At 45.6% G+C, this 25194-nt stretch overlaps 1 protein-coding gene and 1 pseudogene across 2 annotated transcripts in view; one reads left to right on the top strand and one right to left on the bottom strand.

Moving 5' to 3' along the window:
- Nucleotides 1–5538, top strand: part of MALT1 (MALT1 paracaspase) — a 47699-nt gene extending 42161 nt beyond the window's left edge. For both annotated transcript variants that reach the window (XM_090285438.1, XM_090285437.1), the window contains 3 exons: nt 2110–2267; nt 3233–3358; nt 4448–5538. In XM_090285438.1, coding sequence (XP_090141564.1) covers nt 2110–2267; nt 3233–3358; nt 4448–4879 — 716 coding nt within the window. In that variant the 3' untranslated portion in view covers nt 4880–5538. The remainder of the gene's footprint in view (nt 1–2109; nt 2268–3232; nt 3359–4447) is intronic.
- Nucleotides 5539–7202: 1664 nt separating this feature from the next.
- Nucleotides 7203–7944, bottom strand: LOC150002512 (transcription initiation factor TFIID subunit 9-like; annotated as a pseudogene).
- Nucleotides 7945–25194: the final 17250 nt, after the last annotated feature.

Below are 25194 nucleotides of genomic sequence, written 5' to 3'. Positions count from 1 at the left end.
ACAAAACCTCTTTATAAAATGAAACTGAAAGGTCAAAAAGAAGGTATTTATAACAAGTTTGATAGGTAGATAATTTTTTGTAATAAAGAGCTCATGCAAAATAGTGAAACAAAACATTAAGACCTCCCCTTAATTAATAATCAAAGGATGTAAATTCAACAGTTCACATGGTTGAGAATTTATTAATAATTAAGAAATATAGAAAATGACAAACTAAAATAATAATTATAGAAAATTAAATCTATGATGGCATAGATTTTTTAACCCCATCATACAGGCAATTTTTTTGAAAATTAATATTACCTTGTGGAAATATTACAGAGAAACTAGTATAGTTATATTCTGTATAAATGGAAAACTGTCACAATTGTGAGGAACCATCAAATAGCTATATCCAACAATGCTAAAGCATTAAGTATATGTAAGAAATATTGCCTGTGATAGAAAAACAATAAAACCCAGAAATATAGATTCAGCAGTAGCAGGGTTGTTTCAGTAGAATGCGGAGAAACCAAGGCAGGGCCCTCAGCATTGCAGTCTAACAAAGAACTTAATCCAGGCACCTAAAGGCAGAGGAAGACTTGTCTCACCCACTGACCCAGTGGTCCTGAGCCTGCTCCGATAAGGCTGCCGGGCATTCCAGACAACACAGGTACACCTGCTGGTGCAGGGGGCAGCCCTTGGAAGCCGGGTGTGTCATCTCCACGAGCTGGGAAAAGGAAAACCTTGAGACTGCATTCATCCCAAGACCTGGAAGGGTAAAGGGGAGGCGGTCTCCAGTGCCCAGAGGAAAAAACCCATAAAACAGCTTTGGTTAATTGCCGGCCCCCTGTAACATATGCAAAATGGACAGATAGTCTGGAGCAAGATAAGGATTCAGGCTACCCGACCTTCACACATACCTATATTTGGGTCGTCACATCTCCCCAGGAAAGCTGGCAGCATCTTTACCTGTCAATCAAAATGTAACTTCTTCACTCTCACCCCGCCAGCTATATAAGTCCTCAGAAAAAAGGACTCTTCTGGCCACCCTTGCTTTTCCACCTTTGCTTTTGCTTTCCTATTAGAACTCAGCACTAATAAACTATGCTTGCTGAGCTGTAATTCTTTACTGCGCGGGCAAGAACCGAGTTTCTGGGAGTTTCTCCCCTAACAGAGTCATTAGAGGTAACAAACCACTGAGTGACATTATGCTTTATCAAAAACTATTTTCATGAAAATTGTGGCAACAGGAAAAATACATTTACAATTATATGTATACTTTTTATTTCAACTTTAAAAATGTTATATATGAAGGGATAAGAAACATAGGGTTCTTTTTATTTGCTTGACCAACAGTATTTTGGACCTTTGCTTTGCTTTCTCTTTTTTTAACTGTGTGTGTGTGTGTGTGTGTGTGTATGTGTTTTCAAACAATATGACCTAAGAGAACTATTTATTAAAAATTGTGTATTTATTCTTAAATGTTTAAACTTCAGTCACATTTAAAGTACTCTTCATTTAATGCAATACCCCTACTGAGACATTGTTTTCCACTGCTCAAAGCAGTTTTTGAACTCATTGATTTTGATGCCTTTTAGTTCATCTGCCTTTTTTGTTTCACCTCTTCTGCATCTACAAAACGTTTTCCTTTGAGCACTCTTTTTTTTTTTTTTAATCTGGGAAACAAAGTTCTGAGACAAGATCAGGTCAATACAGAGGGTAGGATATGGGGGTCATGCCATTTTCGGTCAAAAACTGCTCACCACTGCTCACAGTGTGGGCAGGTGCGCTCATTATGTCACCCATCATGAAATGGGGAAACACGTTGAATCTTCAAGAAAACTTCACTGAAGCCAAACGCAGCCTCTCACAGCCACCACCTCTGGCACGCTGACACAGATGGGTTCCTAGGACGTTCACCTCGCAGAGGAAGCCTGTAGAAGGGACCCTCCAGAGAGAATTCTGGGGTTTTTGGAGTCCCCTTGCATATGTTATATAAACATTTTTAAGCAAAAGAAAATGTTCTAACTGTATTTTGCCCTATAAGGAATATTTGTTTGCTATTTACTCTGAAAAGTTCACTCTTTAAATACTTATTTATAACTTATTCTTATTGCTCTTTCTCAGAACTTCCAGAAAGTATGTGTCTTAACTTTCCATGTGGTGTACAGATTCAATTAGGATTTGCAGCCGAGTTTTCCAACGTCATGATAATCTACACAAGTATAGTCCACAAACCACCCGATATAATAATGTGCGATGCCTACGTTACTGATTTTCCACTTGTAAGTCTCTCTTTTTTTTAATGTAAAATCTAATGACATATCCTCACTTATTAAAATCTACATTTTGTAAAACTTAAAGTTGTTGGTAAATATAAAAGAAATATGTATACATATATAACATATAAATACTTGTATTTTAGCAACAATGGTTGTGTTATTTGAAAGCTAACTAATTGCCAGCATACCTTGAATTTGTCAAATTTAGAAACGTCTAAAGTACACTCAGGAATTTTCCATTCCCTAAGTAGGATATCAAATGGGAAGGAATAAAATGTGTGCTAAGTTTATGTCAAGAATAATTTCCATTTAAAAACTGTTCATTCGAATATGAGTTATTACAAGTCTTTTTTGTCAAGTTATGGTAGTATATTGGAAGAACAGAAATCCAGTTCTGTTCTTTCCAAGCATTTAGATATGATATGTTTTGTGTGTTGGCCAGAAGAAGCCGATGAACAGTACTTTTCTTTCCTACTCAGGGCTCCCTGTGCGTTGGGCAGCGCAGAGCTGAAGGGCTTCTCTGGAGGAACAGAGCAGATCTGCCCTTGGCCGGGGTTGGCTCTCAAAAAAGGAAAAAGGAAGGGCAGCCTTTGGCATGTCCATTTATTCTTCTTAAATGTACAAATCATATAAGTCCTTCCGCACCTTTCCAAAAGTGTGAATGAGGAAGGAGAGTCACTACGTGGGGCTCGAACTTAAAAGGATTCTTGAGTAGGTTAAGAAATGTTTCTAGGGATAGTTTGAAAGTAACTGTCTTTTCAGAGCTAACTTTTTAAATGTACCAGTGCAGAATTTAAAATTCCTGTTATTACTAGAATGTTGTTTTTATTGTTTCTTTAGTCCTGGATAAATGATTCCCTAATTAGGCCAATATTCATGAGAGAGCAAGACCCATTAAAATGTTTAATGTCATAGACGATGTTGTGACTTCCACTGATGTCATTAACAACATTTATTGATTTTCACAGGACCTAGATATTGATCCAAAAGATGCAAATAAAGGGACACCGGAAGAAACTGGCAGCTATTTAGTATCAAAGGAGCTTCCCAAGCATTGCCTGTATACTAGACTCAGTTCACTGCAAAAATTAAAGGTTAGTTACTACTTTTCCTGTTTATAATTAATGGAGACCTTTAAGAAATCGGACTTTTATTTTGGTATGTGAACCTTGTGCTAGGATGTGCTACTCCATTGAGTATGAAATTCAGGTGGAGGTAACTGAGGGACAGTGAGTCTCAGCAGTGACCCTTTTCATATTAGAGTCTGGTTTTGACGATGGCCTGAGGGTTTTTGCATGAAAGTGTATGTGATTACCCTCCATGTTGTTGAAAAGTTACAGACGTAGAGCATAGTCTGCTTTTAAATATCTCAGAATTTTCAAATAATCATTTCCTAGTTCTATGACTTTCTACAAAACAAATAGCAAATTAAATTGAAATTTGTTTTGGTTGGTTTTTTTTTTTTCTATTTCTTGTTAATTTATAAATCAGAAACTACCTCTACATGGTTGAGCTTTCTCATAAAAGCATATCCTTCCAAGCCTGAGTTTTTCATTTATTTATAGCTGCATGACCGTAGAATGTGTTAGCTGAAACTTGGGGAATGAAGTGGGCGCTACTGACAGTTGCAGAAGGACAAACAGACACAAACCTGTTTGTCACCCTGTTCGTAACTAATCTACATTCTCCATTTATCTTTGAAAATCAGCCCGTATCTGATGCAGTTATACCACCTACGATTGTGGTTTCTTATTTCACAGTGTTTTAAAAACAGCCAACCTTCTGACTTGGGTGTAAAGCCAGATTAATGTCTCGTGAAAGGATCATTCCCTATCTCTAATAATAAGGGAGGGAAAGCTTCTGAAGCCCCACGGCTTGGAGAATACCTTTTCACTCTTCATCAAGAGTATCATACCACACCTCTGTGATTTTGGCTACTTTCAATAGTAAGCACTAGAATTAGAGTAATGCAAGCTATGGACTGAGGGAAAAGGAAGACGACAGCCGGCCTTTCTCGGGGCAGGGCAGGCGTACAGGACGCCGTAAGGGTTTGGAACCCAGAAAGGGGGCGTGCGAGTGGATCTTCATCATTATTTTTTTCCATACTTGTGTGAATGATATTTTAAGATGCATATGCTCTCCTGGTTGAAAAGATGTCAAACCTTACTCCTTTTCCTTTCCAGGAGCAGCTAACCTTCACAGTATGTTTATCCTATCAGTACTCGGGATTGGAAGATACCGTGGAGGACAAGCAGGAGGTGAACGTTGGGAAACCTCTCATTGCTAAACTAGACATCCATCGGGGGTTAGGGAGGAAGACTTGCTTTCAGACCTGCGTGATGTGCGACGGCCCCTACCAGAGCTCTGCACCCTCCTCCGCCGGACGTTACCATTCTTCCCAAGACTCCTTCCTGGGCGCTTACCCTTCGCAGCTTGGTAGTTCTAGTAGCGTCACGCCATCAGATTGCTGTCCTTGCAGCCGGACTGCCGACGCCTTTATCTCGAGTCACACACACCATTCCTCGTGTCAGTTTGGGAGGAGTAACGTGCCAGTCGAGACAACTGATGAAATACCATTCAACTTCTCTGATGGGCTCAGGATTTCTGAGAAGTGACCTCCTTGTTTTGGAAAGTTAGAATTACTAGATGCCTCAGATGCAACAGTACTTACATAAAGTGAGGAATTGTGAAAAAGCACATACGGGCATGTAGAGAAAGAAAATTAATAACAGCCGTCCCATGCGTGCTCAGCACTTTGAGGGGCCGGACTTATGTTAGTGAACCACAGACTTCCTCGTCCTTCCTCTGTTAAGGCTTTGGGAGTTGGCTGATTGGCTCCGTAAGAGTGAGGTATGGATGTATATATGTTCATTTGTATATAACAAAAATACTTTCACTTTGCCCTCTCTGAAGTGAGAGCAGTGGGAATGGCATTACTGTAGAATAAATCATTGTATTTTTAGAATCAGAAAAAAAATCTTTGTGATCGTCAGGCTTAACCAGATTTTATCAGCAGGAGGAACAAATCACAGGATCTTGTTGAAGTTGGAGCTGGCACTAAGACCTCCAAGTCTCTGTTCCCGTGATGACTGCTACACGCTGCCCTCCTGACGGGTCCTGAGGCAGGCGTCACGTTGCAGATGGATTTAAAGACAGCTCTGTAAATACATGTATCTGTCCATTAGCTGGAAATGTACAGGCTTGAATTTGTGATTGTAAGACTTTGCTACAAATGTCAGTTAAGAGGTTTATATATAAATTTGATGTAGAACAAGCTGAAATTTTTTGATCTAAGGTCACGAAAGCATATGAGCAGTGACAAAATGTCTGTGTTAAAGCTGGGCGGCAGCGTAAGAGAATAACTGTGCTGCCGGCGTAATCTTGGTCTCTGCCTGTCTGAATCTTACAGACATTGGACCTGTCTTCCTTGATAACATATATTTTCTTATGGAATTTTACTCACCTTAGGAATCATCTTACCGCCTTTGGATCTACCCAAAAGCAAGTTCAAAAGGCAGCTGTCAGTAACAAAGAAAAATTTGAATTTGTAATTTTTAAACATTCCACAAGGAAAACCTCAGGCCCAGATGGCTTCACCGCTGTATTTTACTAAACATTTAAAAATTAACACCAGTCCTTTGCAAATGCTCCCCACAAATAGAAGATCAGAAAACACTTCCCAACACTTCAGCTGAGGCCAGTATCTCCCTGATACAGAACCAGACAAAGACATCACAGGAAAACTGCAGGCCAATGTCTGTTATGAGTATAGATTTTAAAATCAACAAAATACTAGCAAATTGAATCTAGCAACATATAAAAAGGATTATACACCATGACCAAGTGAGATTTATCCCTGGAATTCAAGGTCAGTTTAACCTCCCAAAATCAATATAATATGCAAATGATTCCGTTCATAGTAGTCATATTCCATAAAGTCACCAAAACTGAATTAGAGAATATGGAGTCATGGCTCCTGGGGGAAGTGTTGGGATTCAAACCTGTCCAGCTGGCCCCGGAGCCAGAGCTTCTGCACTCACTGCCCTGTGCCCTGGCTTCTCCATCCTCTGGTCATCTCCAGAGGAGAGCAGAAACAACAGGGTACTGGCTTGTTCAACCTCACCTGAGAGCATGCACATCAGGGAGATCAAAATCTTCACAAGTCTGCACATGTCTGTGAATGGTCATAAAAGTGCTTGCAGGTATTGATTCTGGGATCACAAACTGGCAAATTCACGAATTTAGAGTCATGAATAATGATTATACTATGTTCATAAAGGACGAAATGACAAGAGGATTGTCTTGATAGATGAAGAAAAAGCATTTGTTAAAATTCAGCACCCTTTCATGATAAAAGTCCTCAACAAACTGGGAATAAAAGGGAACTTCCTCAACATGATCAAGGACATCTATAAAAAACCCACAGATAGCATCACATTTAATGGCAACAGACTGAACGCTGAATACTTTCCTCCTAAGATCAGGAAGAAAACAACAGTGTCCTCTCTCACCACTTCTATTCAGTGTTGCACTTGAGGTTCCAACCGTAGCAACTAAGCAAGAGAAAAAATAAAAGATGACCATACTGGAAAAGAAGTAAAACTATTTACAGATGATATGTCTCATTATCTCATTATGTAGAAAGTCCTAAGGAATTCATTTAAAAACAAATGAGTTCAACAGGTTACAGAATAGATAAAAGATCAATTTACAGAAATCAGTTTTATTTATTTGATGAATGATAACTTTACTTTTTACACTTAAAAACTGATGGAAAAAAAAAAAAGCTGATGAAAAACCCTGAATTCTATTAAAGAAAATATGGCATCACAAAAACTATGGTAACTGTATTTACTCATTAAATACTAATATTTTTAAACACAACTGAAAACATCCAGCACATATATTTTATTTCAGTACAGTGGAGTCAGGGCTAGATTACAAATTATCTTAGTCATCATTATTGTCACGTTTTCTTTGCGATGCTTTCGGTGATTCATTGGCAGTATTTTTGCGTTGACATCATGTTAGTGGTAATAAGATGTTTTTGGACCCAAATAATGATGGAGTAATACGGACATTCTGAACTGCTGACGCAGGAATGCTTGAACAGCTGTGACTGCAAAGTGGGCATTTGTACTGTAAACCTTTGCCCTGTGCAGGACATTGGAGTCCCTGCTTGAGTTGAAACTGACATGGTTCGTGGAGTTGGTGTGCCAAGTGTGGGAGTACTTGGTCTGCTAGAAACTGAATCAGCACTTAACCACAGAACTGTTATTCTTCCCACAGAAGTAGACGCCTTTTTTGTAAAGACTTTGGTCTATACTTCGGAGCAGTCAAGCAGTATCTATCAGGTGGCAGTCTAGGGCCTGAAATGTGGCTTGATCAGTGACAAAGGGGTTTGATTTCTTTGCCTTGCAGTATCTTTTAATCTCTTGGGGAAGAAGAGGTAGAGGACTAGTCAGCACGACACTGAATTGCTAGTCGCACATCAACAGTGGCTTTCTTAGCATGGCTTGAATAAATTTTTGCATCATCTGAAATTGTGGTCACATATTGAAAGGCAAGCTCCAACATCTGATTTATCATTCTTGGCTCACTCTGCAATCCCCGTAGTCAGGATTTCTGCCGTCATTCTTGCATCTGTTGGCTTTCTCTTGGGAGAAGCCATCCTGCCAGACTCCACGGTATTCAGTAATCAGACTTCTCGAGCTAAGTCACCCACAGTAATGTATTTCAGTCCCGATCTTGAGGCAAGTCCTTTTGTCTAGCGTGGTTTTTCCAGCCTGTAGTGTATCAGTGGGCAAGGTGTTTGGAAACAACATGGTCCTTAATGTGATGACTCTCCAGTTTTATTTCTGTACTAGCAACGAACGTTCTGAAATTGAGTTTTCAAAAACATCCCACTGACAGTATCATCGAGATGAATAAAACTACAAAACATTTTAAATAAATTAAAGATGATCAAAATAAATGGGAAGACATCTTTGTTCACGGATTGGAAGACAACGTTGTTAAGGTGGCAGTGTTGCCCAAATTGGTCTATAGATTCAATGCAGTTCCTGGCTGGATTTTGTGGCACAAATTAACAAGCTGATGATAAAATTCATACAGAAATGCAAGGGACCCACAGCCAAAACAAATTTGGAAAAGAACAAGGTTGAAAGGCTCACACTTAACCAATTACAAAGCTTATTACAAAGCTACAGTAATCAAGACAGTGTGGTACTGCCATCAAGATAGATCAAGGGAATATAAAATAAAACTTAGAGTTTAGAAATAAACCCATGCACTTATGAATCAATTTTTTGACAAGAGTACCGGTATCGTTTAATGGGGAAAGGTGTCTTTTCAACAGATAGTCCTAGGAAAACTGTGTAGCCATGTGCTAAAATAAAGCACCTGACCTTACACCATACACAGATTTTAATTCAAAATGATCATACACCTAAATATAAGAGCTGAAACTATAAAATAGTTTGAGTCCCCCAAAACTGTGATTTGGGGGCAAGTTTTGTAACTTTGCTAAGCCCTCATTTCTTCATCTGTAAAAAGGAACAGCGAGAAAATATACATGATAGGATTTTGTAAGAATTAAAGTAATTCAAGCATGTTTTAAAAAATACTATTAAGAGGTGATTACTATGGACACTTCTGGGTGACCGGGGGTCTCCACGCCCCCTTCCTTCCCCCTGCCCCCTTCCTTTGCTCCTACCGGCCCTCGAGTTGGTCCGGGAGTTTCCTCTTCCCTCCACCCCCCTTCCCTCTCTTCCTTCAATAAACCTGGTGTAAAGTCCTAAAAAAAAAACGAGCAAAAAAAAAAAAGAAAGAAAGAAAACAGAAGTAAATCTTTGTGACCTTGGGCTCAGCAACCTTAGATACAAAACCAAAAAGCACAAGCAACGAAGGGAAAAAAATAATTGGACTTCTTCAGAAGTAACTTCTGTGCTTTAAAGAATGCTGTCAAGAAAGTGGAAAGACGCCACTGAATGGGAGAACATTTTTGAAAATTGTTATCTGATAAAGGACTTGTAGCCATGCTTAACTGTGGCTCTTGTCGAGCAGTAACCAGTGAACTGTCCCCTGGACTTGCTGTGGTGACAGAAATGTTCTGTGCCGGCACTCTCTGATGTGGTGGCGTCTTGACACCGTGTGGTAACTGAACGATTAAAATATAGCCAGTGTGAGGAACTGAAATTTCTAATTTTAGTTTTAATTTGAATAGCCTCTTCTGGCCAAGAGCTTTCATATTTGTGCTGCAGTGGAAAGTGGAGCTGAAAGTTAGGTAGGATTAAGGGACTTTTATTCTTCACTTTACGCTCTTCTGCATATTTGAATTTTTAAACTAAGCATGTATTTATCATTTTTAACCATTTTAAAATAACTAAAAGGATGGTGCAGTTTTTGTCTATCAGTCATTGCTTTTATTTTATTTGACTCTTACACCAGTTGCTTTGTGTCAATATTATCAGCATAGGATTTATACTTCAGTAGAATTTAGTAAAGGTGACCTTTCAGCGCTAATTATGAGGAATTGATTAGAATAGTAAAGGATCACATAAAACCAAAGCTAATATCTGATTCTCTGGACAATAAGTAAAAATGATAAAGTAGCAGTTTTAAACTATGTGTTTTCCTATAAAAGAAAAATATCAATACATGAGATCATATAAATATAAGACATTCAAGGGTTATCCATCCAAAGGTGAACAGGTCAAATAAGTAGACAGCAAACCCTTAGGAAAGAAAGTCTGTAGCGAATGCTGACCCAGAAGAGGTGCGTTTAGACCTTTGCGTTTCCTGCAGCCTCCAGCGTTTACTCCTTTGCAAGTCACTGACTTGCACATGAAGCGACAATGAGGTGGTCTTTTCACCAACCAAAACTTTTTCACTTGTCGAACTCCAGGAAATTCAATCACGTAGCCAGCAGCTCAGATAATTGACATATTGGCTCATAGATCAGCACAAGTTTAATATCGTGAGATCTGATTCTTTTATATTTTTAAGGTTTTTTTTTTGTTTGTTTTTTTAACGAAAGGCCTAACAAATGTTTCCCGTTATTTGAACATTCCCCTGGTAATTGTGCACTATCATTGCTTTTAACTGTGAATTGATGACCAATACTCAGAAATTACACATTACTTTTGTGCCTTTCACCGTTTACCTGGTTTGAAAGGGCGAATTTTATCCGGGCCTAACTGAAATATATTTTTTAATACCTCCCCTTGAATGATATGACAGAGTTCTCATAATGATATTACATAATTATTAGTAAAGAAAAATATACCCGGGACATGAGAATGTATACGTGTATATAATTTTTTTTTCCCATTGGACAGCATTAAAAATCTTGCAGCATCAGACACGAGGTTTGGCTTTCCTAAGGAGTCGCCAGAGTCCTGTTCCCTCCACCCACACTCACTCGCTGGTAAAAGGCAGCCGCGTCTGCTGTTTTAGTAGAGTGAGTGGTTGTCAGTGTTATCCAGGCTTAAGGTGTACATGTTTATGCATAAGGAGGAAAGCAAATAAGCCTTCGGGGTGGGTGGGTCGCTTTCTATATACTAGGTACACAGGCTTCACACACAGGGTCTCATTTAACTCCGCCTTGCAGTTTAGAGATGAAGAAGCTAATTGTTGGGCTAACCCGAGATGTCATTTCGTGCTGGATAGCCCAACTGGCAAGTGGCAGAGGCAGGAAGGCTCAAACCCAGAGCAGAGCCCATCCTTCTGCAGCACTGTTGTGTGCTATCCACGGTCATTGTTCAATAATAAAGGCTGAATCAGCGCAAAAGTGGTATGACACCAAACGCTCGTCTTTCACGGAGTTTTAAATACTGTGTCTGAGAGACACAAATCTTTGAATGAAGTTTGCAAGAGACCATCCTGCTGTGAAAACAGAAGTAATGGCATCTTGAATTTAATAACACGATCTTGGTGTTTTTCCAACACAGCAGAAAAAGAGCCAACAGCGGGTTTTGATGGCCTAAGGGTGGGAACAGTGTGGCTTCATTTTTCACTCTTAAGTACACGAAAAACATTTTTTAAATATTGGAACATTATTCTTAAAGGAGAAAGTAATTTACTACCTCTCAGCATGAACGTCACAGGTCACATTCCAAAAATTTCCGAAGGAGTTTACCTGAAATTAGTCACGTTGCCGTATTATGCTCAGCAGAGCTCTGACAGGGAAGACTCTTAAAAATATTTTTTAAGCATTTTCATAAACTTTAGTTTTACCACTTTCAACTTTGTGTAGAATGTTGGTTACTGTACTACAAATATTTGTGTCTTCCCTAAAGACTGATCATTTATAGTAACACATAATTTCAATGTGTCTCTGTCCCCCTTGCTGGCAGACTCGGTGTTGACATTACCATCTGACCTCCGAGTCCCCTACTCTGCGCCCCGTTTGGGCAAGTGGCTTTGTGTCCCTTCCCAACTTCCTGTTCTAACAGTTGACCTCATACCTGAGTGCAGTGGTTTTCAGACTGTTCAGAGTAGCTTTTCTCTGAAAGGGGGCATGGGGCCCCTCACCTAGGTTTCATCCGGAGCAGCTCCGCTTTTATCTGTTTATAGACCGCCTCTCCAAGTTAGCTTAGCTTTGCTTTGCGTAAAAAGTTTCTCAGCCAGAAACCAGGGTCTCCTCTCACCAGACGCCACCGTTGCTCAGAGAGTCTGCCCTCTCGCCTACAGCCGTACCCCACGCCAGCTGGGGACTTCGGACAGGCTGCCACACTGAGAAGGGAGGGGAGGGAAAAATGCCCACCACGCTGTGAGGGCTTCCAGTCTCCCCCTTAAATGAGGAAGCGTGCAGCAAGCCAGTCGGTCTGAGCTGCTGATGACGAGTAAGGCCGTATGAGCAGGTCCTGGCCAGCAGTGTTGGCAACAGCCCAACACTTGGCCCACGAATCATCTTCATCACTCAGGATGTGGCTTGCTGGTGGCTGTTATCGACAAGGCAAGATGCCAGCTGATACCCTCCCATTTGGGTCAGTTATTGCTAACTAGGTTTTGGTTTCAAGGCCCAAGGCCGCGTGGCCACCAGCGGCCAAGGCAGAGGATGCGTGCTGGGGAAGGTGAGGTGGGCAGCCAGCCGCGTCTGCTGGCCGCCCCCTCGCTCCCTGGAAGCCCAGCCGTGTAATCAGCTTCGTAAGCACGGTAGGAGCGAGGCGGGGCGTGCAGGGCCCTGTATTTCGTGCTAACTTTTGTCATCGCCCTCTTGGCAATTGGCAGACTTTAAAGGAGGTCACACAGGTACAACAGCATCACATTATGTTCTGGGAATTATCTGGGGCAGGTGGGAATGGCCTGGAGGCAGGAGAGCAAGACCTTGAGAGACCCTTGCAGTGATGGGGACCGAGAGGCGGCAGGACACCTAGAACTCTATGTGTTAAAGGAATTGGAGACATGTGGCAGTGGTGGGAAGGCAAGCCCATGACAGACACCCCAAGGAAGGCTAGGGGCCAGACCCCAACTCCAGGGGACAGTCGAAGCTTACGTTGCGCAAAGGTAAGCATTTCCTGGTCCCCTGGAACTGGCTTGCTATTGATAATGCCAGCCTGCACCCACACAGAGGAGGGGTCAGACCAGTGGGAAATGCTAGGGCCCCGAGCACGGGTGCACCTGCGGGGATTCGGGGTCTCCCTTTCAGGACTGCGGGCTCTCCTCCAGGCCCCCTGGGCAGCTCCTGCCCTGGGGCTAGGCCTGGCTTGGGCTTTCCCTCTGGGTGAGTTCTGGGGCGGCCATGAGCTGGTATCCCCAGCAGAGGGCAGCACAGGCTTGAGTTTGTCCTCGGCCGTCACCGATTTGCAAGTTCTCAAGTTTCTGTGGGGAAAATGTACAGAGGAGGCAATTTTGTGCTTTTACAACCTGGAGCTTCCGCACACACTCTCCGGGCCTACCCATTCAGCCCGTGACTTTCTGCAATGACAGGAAGAGGGGGGACACCAGGAGGGCCGGGGCAGCTAAGGAACATGGAAGGAAAGGCTGCCAGGGCAGCGGTGGGCGGCAGCCGGGCTCCGCCAGGCTGCTAACAAGCCCTTGCAAGTGGTCCTTCCTGCCTCCTGTCCTCTCACCGCCGCGACCCTCGTACCAAACAGCACAGAGGACCCATGAGAAGCACCTACCACTCCTGGCCTTGGGCGAGCCTCTGCCTCCTGCCCACCCCTCCTGGGGTCCCTCCTCGGAGGGCTCAGGGCACAAGAGCAAAAGAACCTACAGCTCCAGCTGACCTTTGAAAGTCCACGGGGAAGCCAGAAAACCAGGACTGAATCAAAAATTACTTTTAAAAAAGATGCGACCCTGGACTCCAGCCTCTTAGAATTAAGTTCAATCATGACACTCATTTTTTTTTTTTTTTGAATGATTTTTTTTTAATTGTGACAAAATATATATAAGATAAAATGTACAACCTCCACCATTCAAAGTGCCCAGCTCAATAATGTTAAGTGCATTCACATTGTTCCCGCCCTAGATTTTGTTATGATGTCTCCTGTACAGAACCCTAGGCAGAGAGCGAGAGACCTCCAAGAAAAGCCAGGGACCTGGAAAGTCATGTCACTGAGAACAACACAAAAGGAATTCCAGGTGGGCATGACTGTGCAGCTATGAATTTCCGGGACAGCTCTGCCCGGAGGTGGGGGGCGGGCAGGGGGGCGGTGGGGGATGTTATACCCTGTTCATCTCAATCATATGACCACTGCACCCCTCCCCCCCACATTGGCCAGACAGGACCACAGCTCCCCTGGGAGGGTCAGAGAGTACGCCAGAGGGATCCCCGCCCGGGTTCAGAAACTGAACCAAAGGCTAGTCAAGATCCTCTGAAATGTCACCTTGAAAATAATCTGTACAACATGTAAATGGCAAGTAACGAGAAATTATGACAAAAAGAAAGTTTTAAGCAGGAGAATGCCTTCGACATTTGTCCTTCAAAGAGCTAGAAAGTGAGCGAGACAGAACCTGAACCCCAACACTAAGAGTGCATCCTGTTCAAATGGCACCTATTACAAGCCTGGCACTGTGCTGACCACTTTCCTTCGGGGGGGCCCTTGTGAGGGAGGTGCTGTTCTGAGCGGGTCCCAGAGGAGGAAACTGAAGCCTGAGGCCACAGAGGACGTCCCTGGTGGAGCCTGGATTTGGACAGGCTGGCTCAGGGGACGTGGCTTCCTGACCTCACCTCTGCTGACTCTGCTGGAATGCAGCGATGAGATAAACAGGACGTTCCTGGGGTGGGGGGTGGGGGCTCAGAAGTGGTGCAAAGGTGAGTCTCCCGTCTCAACCTATGAGGCACCAGTCCTGGTGAGCGAGAACTGCCCCAGATGTGTCCATCTTGTTGGCTACGTGAATTTCCACATAAAAACTTTTTTTCCCAAAGTATATTTTATTAATTATGTTGTTACAGTAGTCCCAATTTTTTTCCCTTTGCTTCCCTCTGCTCAGTACCCCTCTTCCCTCCAGCAATCCCACCCCCCCTTAGTTCATGTCCATGGGTCTTGCGTTTAAGTTCTTTGGCTTCACCCTTTCCTATATTATTCTTAACTTGCCCCTGTCTATTTTGTATCAACTAATTATGCTTCTTAGTCCCTGCACCATTTCCCCATTTCTCCCCCTTCCCTCTCCCAGCTGAAAACCCTCCTAATGATCCCCATACCTATGATTCTGTTCCTGTTCTGGTTTGCTTAGTTGGATCTTGTTTTTATTTATTAGATTCATTTGTTAATAGTTGTGAGTTTGTTGTCATTTTAATGTTCATAATTTTGATCTTCCTTTTCTTAAATAAGTCCCTTTGACATTTCATATAATAATGGCTTGGTGATGACGAACTCCTTTAGCTTGACCTTGTCTGGGAAGCACTTCATCTGCCTTTCCATTCTAAATGATAGCTTTGCTGGATAGAGTAGTCTTGGTTGTAGGTCCTTGCTTTTCAACACATTGAATACTTCTTGCCAGTCTTTTCTTGCCTGCAATGTTTCTTTTGAGAAATCAGCTGACAATCTTATAGGCACCCCTTTGTAGGTAACTCCCTGCTTTTCTCTTGCTGCTTTTAAGATTCTCTCTTTATCTTTCACCTTTGGCATTTTAATTATGGTGTGTCTTGGTGTGGTTCTCCTTGGCTCTAGCTTGTTTGGGACTCTCTATGCTTCCTGGACTTGTATGTTTATTTCCTTCACCAAATTTGGGAAGTTTTCTTTCATTATATTTTCATATAAACTTTCAATTTCTTGCTCTTCCTCTTCTCCTTCTGGCACCCCTATGATTCAGATTTTGGCACACTTCAAGTTGTCCCCAAGGTTCCTAAGCCTCTCATTTTTTTCAATTCTTGCTTCCTCATTCTGCACTGGTTGACTGTTTTTTTCTTCCTTATGTTCCAAATCATTGATTTGAACCTTGGTTTCCTTCCCTTCACCATTGGTTTTGTGTGGATTTTCCTTCATTTCATTTAGCATAGCCTTCACTTCTTCCTTTATGTGTTTGCCATAGTTAAGCGTATCTGTCAAGCCTGTGAGTATCTTTGTCACCAGTGTTTTGAACTCTATGTCTGTTAGGTTGGCTATCTCCTCGTTTGTTAGGTTGGCTATCACCTCATCGCTTAGTTCTCCCACTGGAACCTTGATCCATTCCCCTTTTGGGGCATACTTCTCTGTCTCCTCATCTTGACAGGCTCCTGTGTTTGTTTGCCTCTGTGTCTTATGTAGAACTGTTGCACCTGTTACGTTATAAGGAGCAGAGCCTTAGGTATTCGTCAGTACAGGGCAACCCGTTTCACCGCGTTGTGGCACTGTGTGTGGGGGAGGGGTCTGAGGGAACAATGCTGCTTGCTCAGCACCCACCCCTTTTCCAAGAACTTCTCCCACTTTTATGGGACTGGTGCCCCTCTAGCTGCTGCCCTGGCCGTTGTTCCCAGAGTGGGTGGTTCTGCAGATGTTCTAGGTCCGTGGGGGCCCTTTAAACAAGCGGACTCTGCTGAGAGACTGGCAGTTTCTTCCTCCGCCCCAACCCCCACTGGTTTGCACAGTCAGAAGCAATGAGGCTTTATTTTCCCCCAGGGCTGGGACCATGAGCTGAGTGATCTGGTCAGGAGCTGGGGGCGCTCCCCAGGTGTCCCTCCCCACTTTTTAAAACGTGTGACTGTGCTTTCCACCAGCCTGCCGCTGCCATGGTTGCTGCCACCACCACACCGCATCCTGTCCACCCCAGCTCTGCCCCTCCTACCTGTCTGGATGAGTATTTCTTCTTTATATATTTGTTTGTTGGACTTCCCTGCAGCTCGATTTTCTGGAACTTCTGGTTGTCTCTAGTTTTGAGGTAGTTGTATTCCTTCTTTGTTGTGGAGGGAGATGCAGCGTGTCTGTCTACGCTTCCATCTTGGCTGGAAGTCCCTGAGCTTTCCACATAAAAACTTTAACAAGGATTGTCAGCGGAACCACTGGGTTGCTCACACACAGTCACCAACCACCCCACCCCTTTCTACCACATGCCTTAGTGGGGGTTTGAGGGGTGTCACCAAAGGACCTCAGGAAGTCCAGAGCATTTTAACAACCCAGCATGTCTTGGGATATGCTGCCTGTGGAAGACTGTCCTAGGTCTGTCCCTTCTTTTTTATTCATGACTTTTCTATCCCTCTCTTTGAGGGACTTGAACGTAAGAGTCCCTGGCCAGGTGAACTGATGAACTGATTTGCAGCTGATTTGCGCATGAATTCACACATTTCCTTTTTCCCTTTATCTGTTTCTTTTTTCCTCCCCAGAGAGAGGGGAAGGGAGGTTAAAGAGGGAGAGAAACATTAATCAGTTGCCTCTCTCACCTGGCTCGAAACCCAGGCATGTGCCCTGACAGGGAATCAAAGCGGCAACACTTCTGTTCGCAGGCCTGCGCCCAGTCCACTGAGCCACACCAGTCAGGCTGTTTCTTATTTTTCATCACTGAGTCCTGCTTTTATTCATATGTACACGTGGGTGAGATTTGAATGTCCTTTCAGATATGAGTGTTTCAACAGATACTGAGTACTGAAAAACAAAATCCAAAATGCCAGAAGAGCCTGCGTGTGGAGACAGCCCTGCTGCTGTCTCTGGTGGGCCGTGTTCCCGTCTCTGCCTTTCAGTGCCTGTTTTCTCTGTTTTCCTGCATATCGTCGGTGTTCACGTTGCCAAATGCAGCTGTGCTGCATGGCTCTGGGGTTTCTGCAGACCCTCTCACCATAGCGGTGGGACCCTGTGTTAGCTGTCTCGCACGCTTCCCCAGCCATCCTTACAATGAAGTGTGTGCCTCTCTCCTGCTCCAGGCCCCCTCCAGTCCCTTGCCAGGAGGAGCCCCCGTTAGCCAGCTCATCCTTCTGGCTTTATCAGCATGGGGCCAAGTTTTGCCAAGAAAAGAGAATATGAATTCTGTGTTTGGGGAGATGCCATTCTCCTCCCATCCTCTTGGACCAAATTAAATGTCCATTTCAATTTCTTTTTTGTTTGATTTTTGGTTTTTTTATGTTAATCCTCATCCAAGGATATGTCTTCATTGATTTTAGAGAGAGAGGAAGAGGGAAAGAGATGAAAAGAAACATCGATGTGAGAAGCAGCGATTGGTTGCCTCCCATATGTGCCCTGACTGGGAATCAAACCTGAAACCTTTTGTGTACAGGACGATGCTCCAACCAACTGAGCCACCTGGCCAGGACCATTTCAATGTCTTTAAACCATGGTTTCTCAATCTTGGCACTGCTGAGGTTGGGGAGGCAGATGTTTCTTTGTTGTGGAGAGCTGTCCTGGGAACAGTGGGATATTAGCAGCAGGGTATTGACTGGCCACAGCCTACTAGATGCCAGCAGCATCACCCAACATGGTGACCCCCAAACATGTCTCAACGGTGCCAAAGGTCCTCTGGGGAGCATTGGCCTTAGTTGAGAATTGCCGGTCTGGTGGTTAGAAGCCAGGGATGCCGCAAAGCACCTTCTGAGGCACAGGGCAGCCGGCACAACAAAGAATGACCTGGCCCAGAATGTCACCAGTGCTGAGATGGAGCCCCGTCCTGACTGTCTAGCCCAGCATTAGTCACGTCTTTTGAGTTTCTTGCAGCCTAGCAGATTCTTATCTGATACACCCCTCATAAGGCTTTCTCCCTAGGCAACCAAAGGATTTTGAAGAACTCTGTAAAAAGTCAGAGCTTTGAAGAGGGAAAGTGTGCTTACCCTAAACTTGGGGCTCTCCATGCTTTCATCTCCTTGGGGCCAACAGCCCCCTCCAAGGGGAGGGGTAGCGGGAAATCAGAGCTCCAGGGGAAGTGACTGGCAGGATGCTGGGGGCGTGATGATCATTGTAACCTCAGTGCTGACTCAAGGGGCCGTGGTTCCTGTGGGGTCTCCCATGAAGGACTGCAAGGCCACATTACTAGAAGGGCAGCAATAAATCTGGTGTGTGCTCAGGCCTGTGTGGGTAACCATTCGGCTGTGAGGCAGGGAGAGCCAGGGGCCAGTGCAGGTCCTACAACCACTACGAGATCTGACCCCAGGACAGACTTGTGACCGGCACCATCTTGGAGGTTCTGAATGCCACCCCTTGTCTCAGTTCTCTGGGGGGAGGTGAGGCTCCCCTCCCTTAGAACAGCGCTGATCTGGGGATTTCGTAAACTTGAAGGCATTTGGTACCAGCTTTCCCTGCTGAGAATTCTTTTCTCAAGTCTGGTTCTCTGAGAAGCAGAAGAAAATGCTGACATTTTGGGCATGCGGCTCCCATCGGGGCTCCTCAAAGCCAGAAACAGTCTTATCAGAGACAATCATAAAGAACTGCGTGTGCTTTGGTTGTTATAAAATTCATTTTCCTCTGTCCACAAGGGCTGCAGCCAAGGCTCCCTCCCGAAAGGCCTCTCTCTCCCTGTTGACCTGAGCAGCTGGACTTTAAAGGGCTTTCCTAGCTTTCCTGAGGAAGAAATCCTGCTGCTCAGGAGAACCCCAGAATGCCTCCCGTGCCCTCAGGGTGGGGACACAGGATGTGGAAACACAGTTCCCATTCGCACACTTCAGAATTGCAGTGGGCAGTTCATGGTGAGACATCCCCCAGTCCTTGGGGGACAAACCAGGGCTGGAGGGACCGAACTTGGGCCACACAAGCCAAAACTGTGGCTGTTGACCCTGCACGGCTCTCTGCTCTCCTGGTGATTTACAGTAAAAAGTGCTCAGGGCTGGAATGAATGCCTCAGACCTAGATGCTCCTTCCTTCGCCGTTCTCCGCTCCTCGGCCCTGCTGGTTCTTTCTCAAATAGTACCATCTGGGGGGGCGAGACGCATCTGGAAGCTGTTCTCTGAGTATGGTTTCTCACCCAAGTGCTGCCGGGAACGTAGTCAAGCACTTTTCAGAGGTACATTTATGGTTTGGCTCAATTTCTTGGAAAAGAACGAGAGGGGGACGAGGGACTTTCGAGTGTGGGAAAGAAGAGCACATGCATACAGAATAACACGATTTGAGTTCTTCACTGTTAAAATGGGCGGGGGGGGGGTCGTTGCAGATAAATAGCCACCAGGTGGCACTGTTACTCTCCAGAAGTGCTTTGGGGTGTGGAGAGTGGGGGGTGGGGTGGGGTGGTCTGTGTATGGTGATGCGTGGGGGTGTGCAGGGTGTGGTGTGGTGTGTGTGTTGGTGCATGTGTCTGGCAGGTCATACACGTGTGCACACGTGTTGGGGGTGAAAGACAACTTCCCTCTTGTCAACCCCCCACCACTGCTTGGCAGCCAATGTCTGTTCTCCCCTTTCCTCCCTGATTCACTCACACCCTCTTCTTCTCCACCAACCGCTTTTCCATTCTTTGTCAAAAATTAGCAGAGAGGAGCAAGAAAGCCCAGCAGAGATCATGAAACACCAAAGCAAAGGCATCTCCCAAGAGCCTTGGGGAGACGTGGGGTCCTCTCTCCTCTGTTACCCCATTCACTCCATGTTTTCTAGCACCCCACCCCCCATTCCTCTCCAGCCCCAAACAGGTGATGTTTTAGTGCTTTCCAGGAAGGTGGCCCCATCCTCCCGGTGGTTTCCTTCTGAAAGGCGTGTTTATTTGAAAAGAGAACTCTGAACGAATCAAGACATCAGAGGAATGATTCTTTAATGTTGGCCCTTTGGGCATATTTCATATCAGACCTTCTGGATCTGGAGGCACGTGCTGGAGGGAACCTCTCCCTTCGATAAAATCCCATCAGCCTCTCCTCTGCCTTTGTGTGAAGTTCTCCTCCAAGGCCTTTCAACCCCTGCCTGGCCCCAGAACCTGGGCAGTGCGGCCAAGACGGCAATCCTTACACGCAAGCAGAGGCATCATTGATCTTCTTCCTTCTCCACCTGCTTAATGGGCATTAAAAGCATCCACGGAAGGACCGCCTCCAGCCGTTTTCAAGTGCACGGATATAATGGATTCAGCTCTGTAGACCAGAGCTCCGGGGACTCGCGTTAGGCAAACCATTTATAATACTGTCACGATGCAGGCGAGGCAGTCCAAGCTCTGGCTGAGCGCTTGGAGTTCAAATCCAGACGGCAATGTCTGGCTGGCCGACTGACCCTGGCAAGCCCTGGAAGCCGCCTGAGCTTCCATGTCTATATCTGTAAATCAAGGTTAATAATCCCTGTGCACTGACTTATGGTGAGCAGCGGAGATTGCATAGGCACACTCCCAAGACGGAAAGGTCAAAGGCAGTATTATTATCGTTGCTGTGCACCTGGCCTGGGATAAATGTTGCACACACATGAATCATCTTAATCCTCACAATGATGCTATTTTGCAGAAGTCGAAAGTGAAGTCTAAGGAAGTTAGTGCTCTGGGGGCATCTGAATGGTCTGGGGGAGACTTGATGGCTGTGGTTAAGAAAGACGCCGGTCTGGGGTCCCATTCCTCCCTGTGAGAAATGAACCTGAGACTTTTTATTGATGTGGGGTGAGGGGTAGATCTGAGGAGGGATGAGGTACGGGTTTCCGCGCTCTGTGCTACTGGACCCTGGGCATGTTCCTCTGTGGTTGGGGATGCAGACAACAAGAAAAAGGTACCTCAGGCCCTGGCTGGGTCATTCAGTTGGTGGGAGTGTCACCCTGATATGCCAAGGCTGTGGGTTCAATCCCCAGTCGGGGCACATACAAGAATCAACCAATGAATGCATGAATCACTGGAAAAACAAATTGATGTTTCTCTCCCCCCTCCTCTCTCCGTCTAAACATCATAAATAAAATTTTAGAAAGGAAAAAAGGAAGAAAACATCAACTCATAAAATGGGTGACTGAGTCTCCTCAGTATGACAATCTCAGGACAGTTACCAGGTTGAAACAACGATCTCTAAGGAAATGGCATTATGAAAATTACTGAAAGCAGCAAGTTATCTCTCCAGAAGACTTTTATTTTAAAGGGACTTAATGAAATCACGCGTGTGAAATACACTAACATCTTACTCCTCAGGGAGGACTGGGAAAAGCGGCCACCGTGAAATTTAGATCTGGAAGCGCGCGTTACACCCGGAGAGATCTAACAGCGACTAGTGACAGGCCGTCCTCAACATCGAGGTGACAGACTGGGGACCGAACCTGCACCCCAGAGGGCCATCGGAACTTCTTAGGACTGTGAAGCGGATCTCATGCTTTCCTTTGTGTTGGCAGAGAGAGGGTGTGTGTGTGTGTGTGTGTGTGCGTGCGCGTGTGTGTGTGTGTGTGTGTGTAATGAAAGATAAACGGGGAGAGATGGACATGAAATAGAAGAGGCGCGGAGGAAGCAGAGGGGAGAGGGGACCACAGCCCAACAGAGACAGAAGACAGAGCGGCCAAGGGCGACATCGCGCCGCAGAGCGGACTTCGGAGGGAGGGGACTTGCAGAGCCTCCTCTGATGGAAACGCTAACGAGAATACCTAGTTGTTTTGACAGGGCTGGTCAGAAAACGCCAAGCGTGGAGCCTCGGGGCTGAGGGCCAGGACGGCGGGCCGCCTCCCCTCCATCAAAGGGGACGTCCCGGCCCCTTTCTGCCACCTCCTCCCCCGCCGGCCGGTGCACAATGGGCTCCCTTATGCCCACAGCCCCTCTCCGGCCTCCTTCGCAGGGAGGGCCCGCGGCCTTTAAAGGCTCCCCCTCCCTTCAGGGCCAAGGGCTCCCGGGCGCCCAGAGCTCCCACCGCCTCCGAGGAGGGAAGGTTCTGGAAAGGCAGCTCCTCCCTTCCTTCCCCCGCTGCTTTTCCCAGCGGGGCCTCTTCACCTTGGAGCGCGGCCAGGCCTGTTGCTGGGGGAACCGGCGCAGGCCCGGCCCCCTTCCCCACAGAAATAGCCCGAGGAGAGGAGCGAAGGATTAAATTGCCCTCATCGCCAGGCCCCAGAGGAAGCTGCGGGGCCGGCCAGGGTGAGCTGGCAGCTCCCCATTGGCCCCGAGGCAGGCCTAGGCCTCCCTCTCTCTTCTGCCCAACCTGCACCCCCGTCTCCTCAGCCCCGACCCCCCAAAAGGGAGACCACCGGTTCTGCTTCCCGAGGCGGCCGCTGCCCGGCCTTCCCACGTGGCCGTCTCCAGCCTGGAACCAGGCAGGACCTGGGAGTGAGAGACGCGGCCTGGTTTGGCTCTGACTCGCTGTCAGCGATGGGGGAGACCGAGGCAGAGCGCCTGCCACCTGCGGCCCCCGCGTTGCCCGCGTACACATGCAGGGGGGCCCGTCCCAGCGCCAGAGTCACGCTGTGTCCCTGGACCATGTCTGCAACGTGGCTTTCAGGCCTCCCTTATATCCTTCGGTTCAGGGGGGCTTGTCCCCAAGTCGCACATTAGAGCACATGGGTCACTTTTAAAAAGGCTCATCCCCAGTCCCCGCCTATGCCTACAAGTGCAGATCCAAAGAATGCAGAGCGGGACGCAGGGAGAGAGATGTGTTGAAGTCGCCGGTGACTGTGCCCTGGCCGCTGTGGCTCAGCTGGTTGGAGCATCGTCTGGTAGAACGGAAGGTCAGAGGTTCAGTTCCATCAGGGCACATACCCAGGTTGTGGGTTCCATCCCCAGTCAGGGCATATGTGAGAAGGCAACCAATCTCTCTCTCTCTCTCTCTCTCTCTCTCTCTCTCTCTCTCTCTCTCTCTCTCCTCCACCCCTTTTCTCTCTAAAAGCAATAATAAAAAACATGTCCTTGGATGAGGATGAGGATAGGCCAGTCCAAAGATAAGCAAGCTGAGGCCCAGTGGGGTGAGGGGCTGGTCCAAGCTGACACTGCCCACAACAGACCTGGGGATAACAACAGAGTTTTCTTGACTTGAGACAAGTATTCTTCCCGCCATATTACTTTTTCTGCTCAAAAATAAAAAGAATGCAACTAATACACATACTATTTAGGAAACTTATAAAATTATATACTTTACAAAAGTATAAAGAAAACAATTAGGTTACCCATAAACCTCAACACCCAATTAGGCACTGTTAACATTTTGGATTATGTTTTCATCCATTTTCATATAATTTGTAAAAAATTCTACAGAGTATTCAGCTTTTTGTCTACTTTCCACCCCATTACAACAAGGGGTGATGGTCCCTTACACTGCTGAGCAAAGTGTGAATTGGCTGTTTTTTAGCAGGCTCTTTGCTATGTGTATTAAGAATGTTTTTAAATGATGACCCTTTGGCCCATTAATTCTGTTTCCAGGAATCTATCTTCAAAGAATGACCCCATGCATACATAAATCAAATTATTTACAGAGGCTTTCCTTTGAGTGTTGTTTATAATAGTCAACATTATCGACCTCATAAATGTACAAAGCTTACAGGGATTGCTTAACAAATTGTGGATATTCACCAGATGGAATACTATGTAGTCACTGAAAATCACATTTTCAAAGAATGTGTACTGGCTATAATTTTTTTTTTCCACAGTCCTTCTGAGACAGGCTAGAAAGGCAGCAGAGCAGGGAAACTAAGACAGAGGATCAAGCAGTTTACAGCCATCTCGTAAATCGCAAAATCCTATCCTCTGTACCCAAGGACACGTGAGAGTAAACAGTTTACACTTCTCCTCCCCAGCCAGAGGGTAAAAGCTCAGGTCACTCTACAGAGCAAGATGGGAGACCAGAGATCCAGTGAGTGCCATTTGCCAACCACACCCAAGGAGAGATGGAGTTAAAGGAACCAGCCTCATTTTGGTCCATCAGCATAAAACTGATGAGTATTCTGTTGAGATCCTCCCCAGGACCACACCTAAATCCCTCCAGCCTTTAAAAACCCTCAAAACAAAGGTCTCAGCGTGTGCCCCGCCCCCACCTAGGAGCATTTCCTCTTTTCTTCCCCACCTCAGACAGGAATCTCCCAAACTCTAAGGGTCTCCATGCCACCAGGGAGCGTGGGCAGCGGCACTTCATCCCCTGCTGACCCCTTGAGCTGTGCCCAAGGCCCCTTGCTCTGACTTCTCAGTGAGACAAAGCAGCCCAGCCTGGGCTCATTTCCCCACCTAGCCTCTCTCCTGTTGCTTCTATTCCTGGCTCTTCCTTGCTTCACTGTCCCCAGCTTTAATAAGCCTCTTTTAAAAGCCACCTGGACTCGTTGTGAAATCTTCCATGCACGAGGTCAAGAACCTACACACTACTGGCCAGCCCTAGGCAGACCCACTCTGGGCCAGGTCCCCTTTCTGGTAATGTCTGCACACTCTGGGACATTTGTCCTCAAGTGTGTCTTATAGGAGGATCCCTCCTCTGATTCTGCTGTCACCCCTTGGGTGCTCAGGGCCATCTCTTTCCTTTTCAGATGGCTCATGGCATTTACTCTCTGACCCAGATGTTTGGGCAGCTTATTATGATTTATTATGTACTCCTTTTACTTGCTCTCTGATGTGTATGCATGTATGAATGTCTGTGGGCACACGTGTGTATGCATGTGTCATGTGTGTATATGTGAGAAAGAGAGAGAGAGAACTCAGGATTATAAATGGCTTGAGGGCAGGGCCATGATTTCCACACCTTCATTCTTTGTAGCTC

Source organism: Furipterus horrens, unplaced genomic scaffold (genome assembly GCF_987537825.1).
Source record: "Furipterus horrens unplaced genomic scaffold, mFurHor1.1.pri manual_scaffold_8, whole genome shotgun sequence".
NCBI lineage: Eukaryota > Metazoa > Chordata > Mammalia > Chiroptera > Furipteridae > Furipterus > Furipterus horrens.
This window is presented reverse-complemented; position numbering and strand designations above follow the sequence as displayed.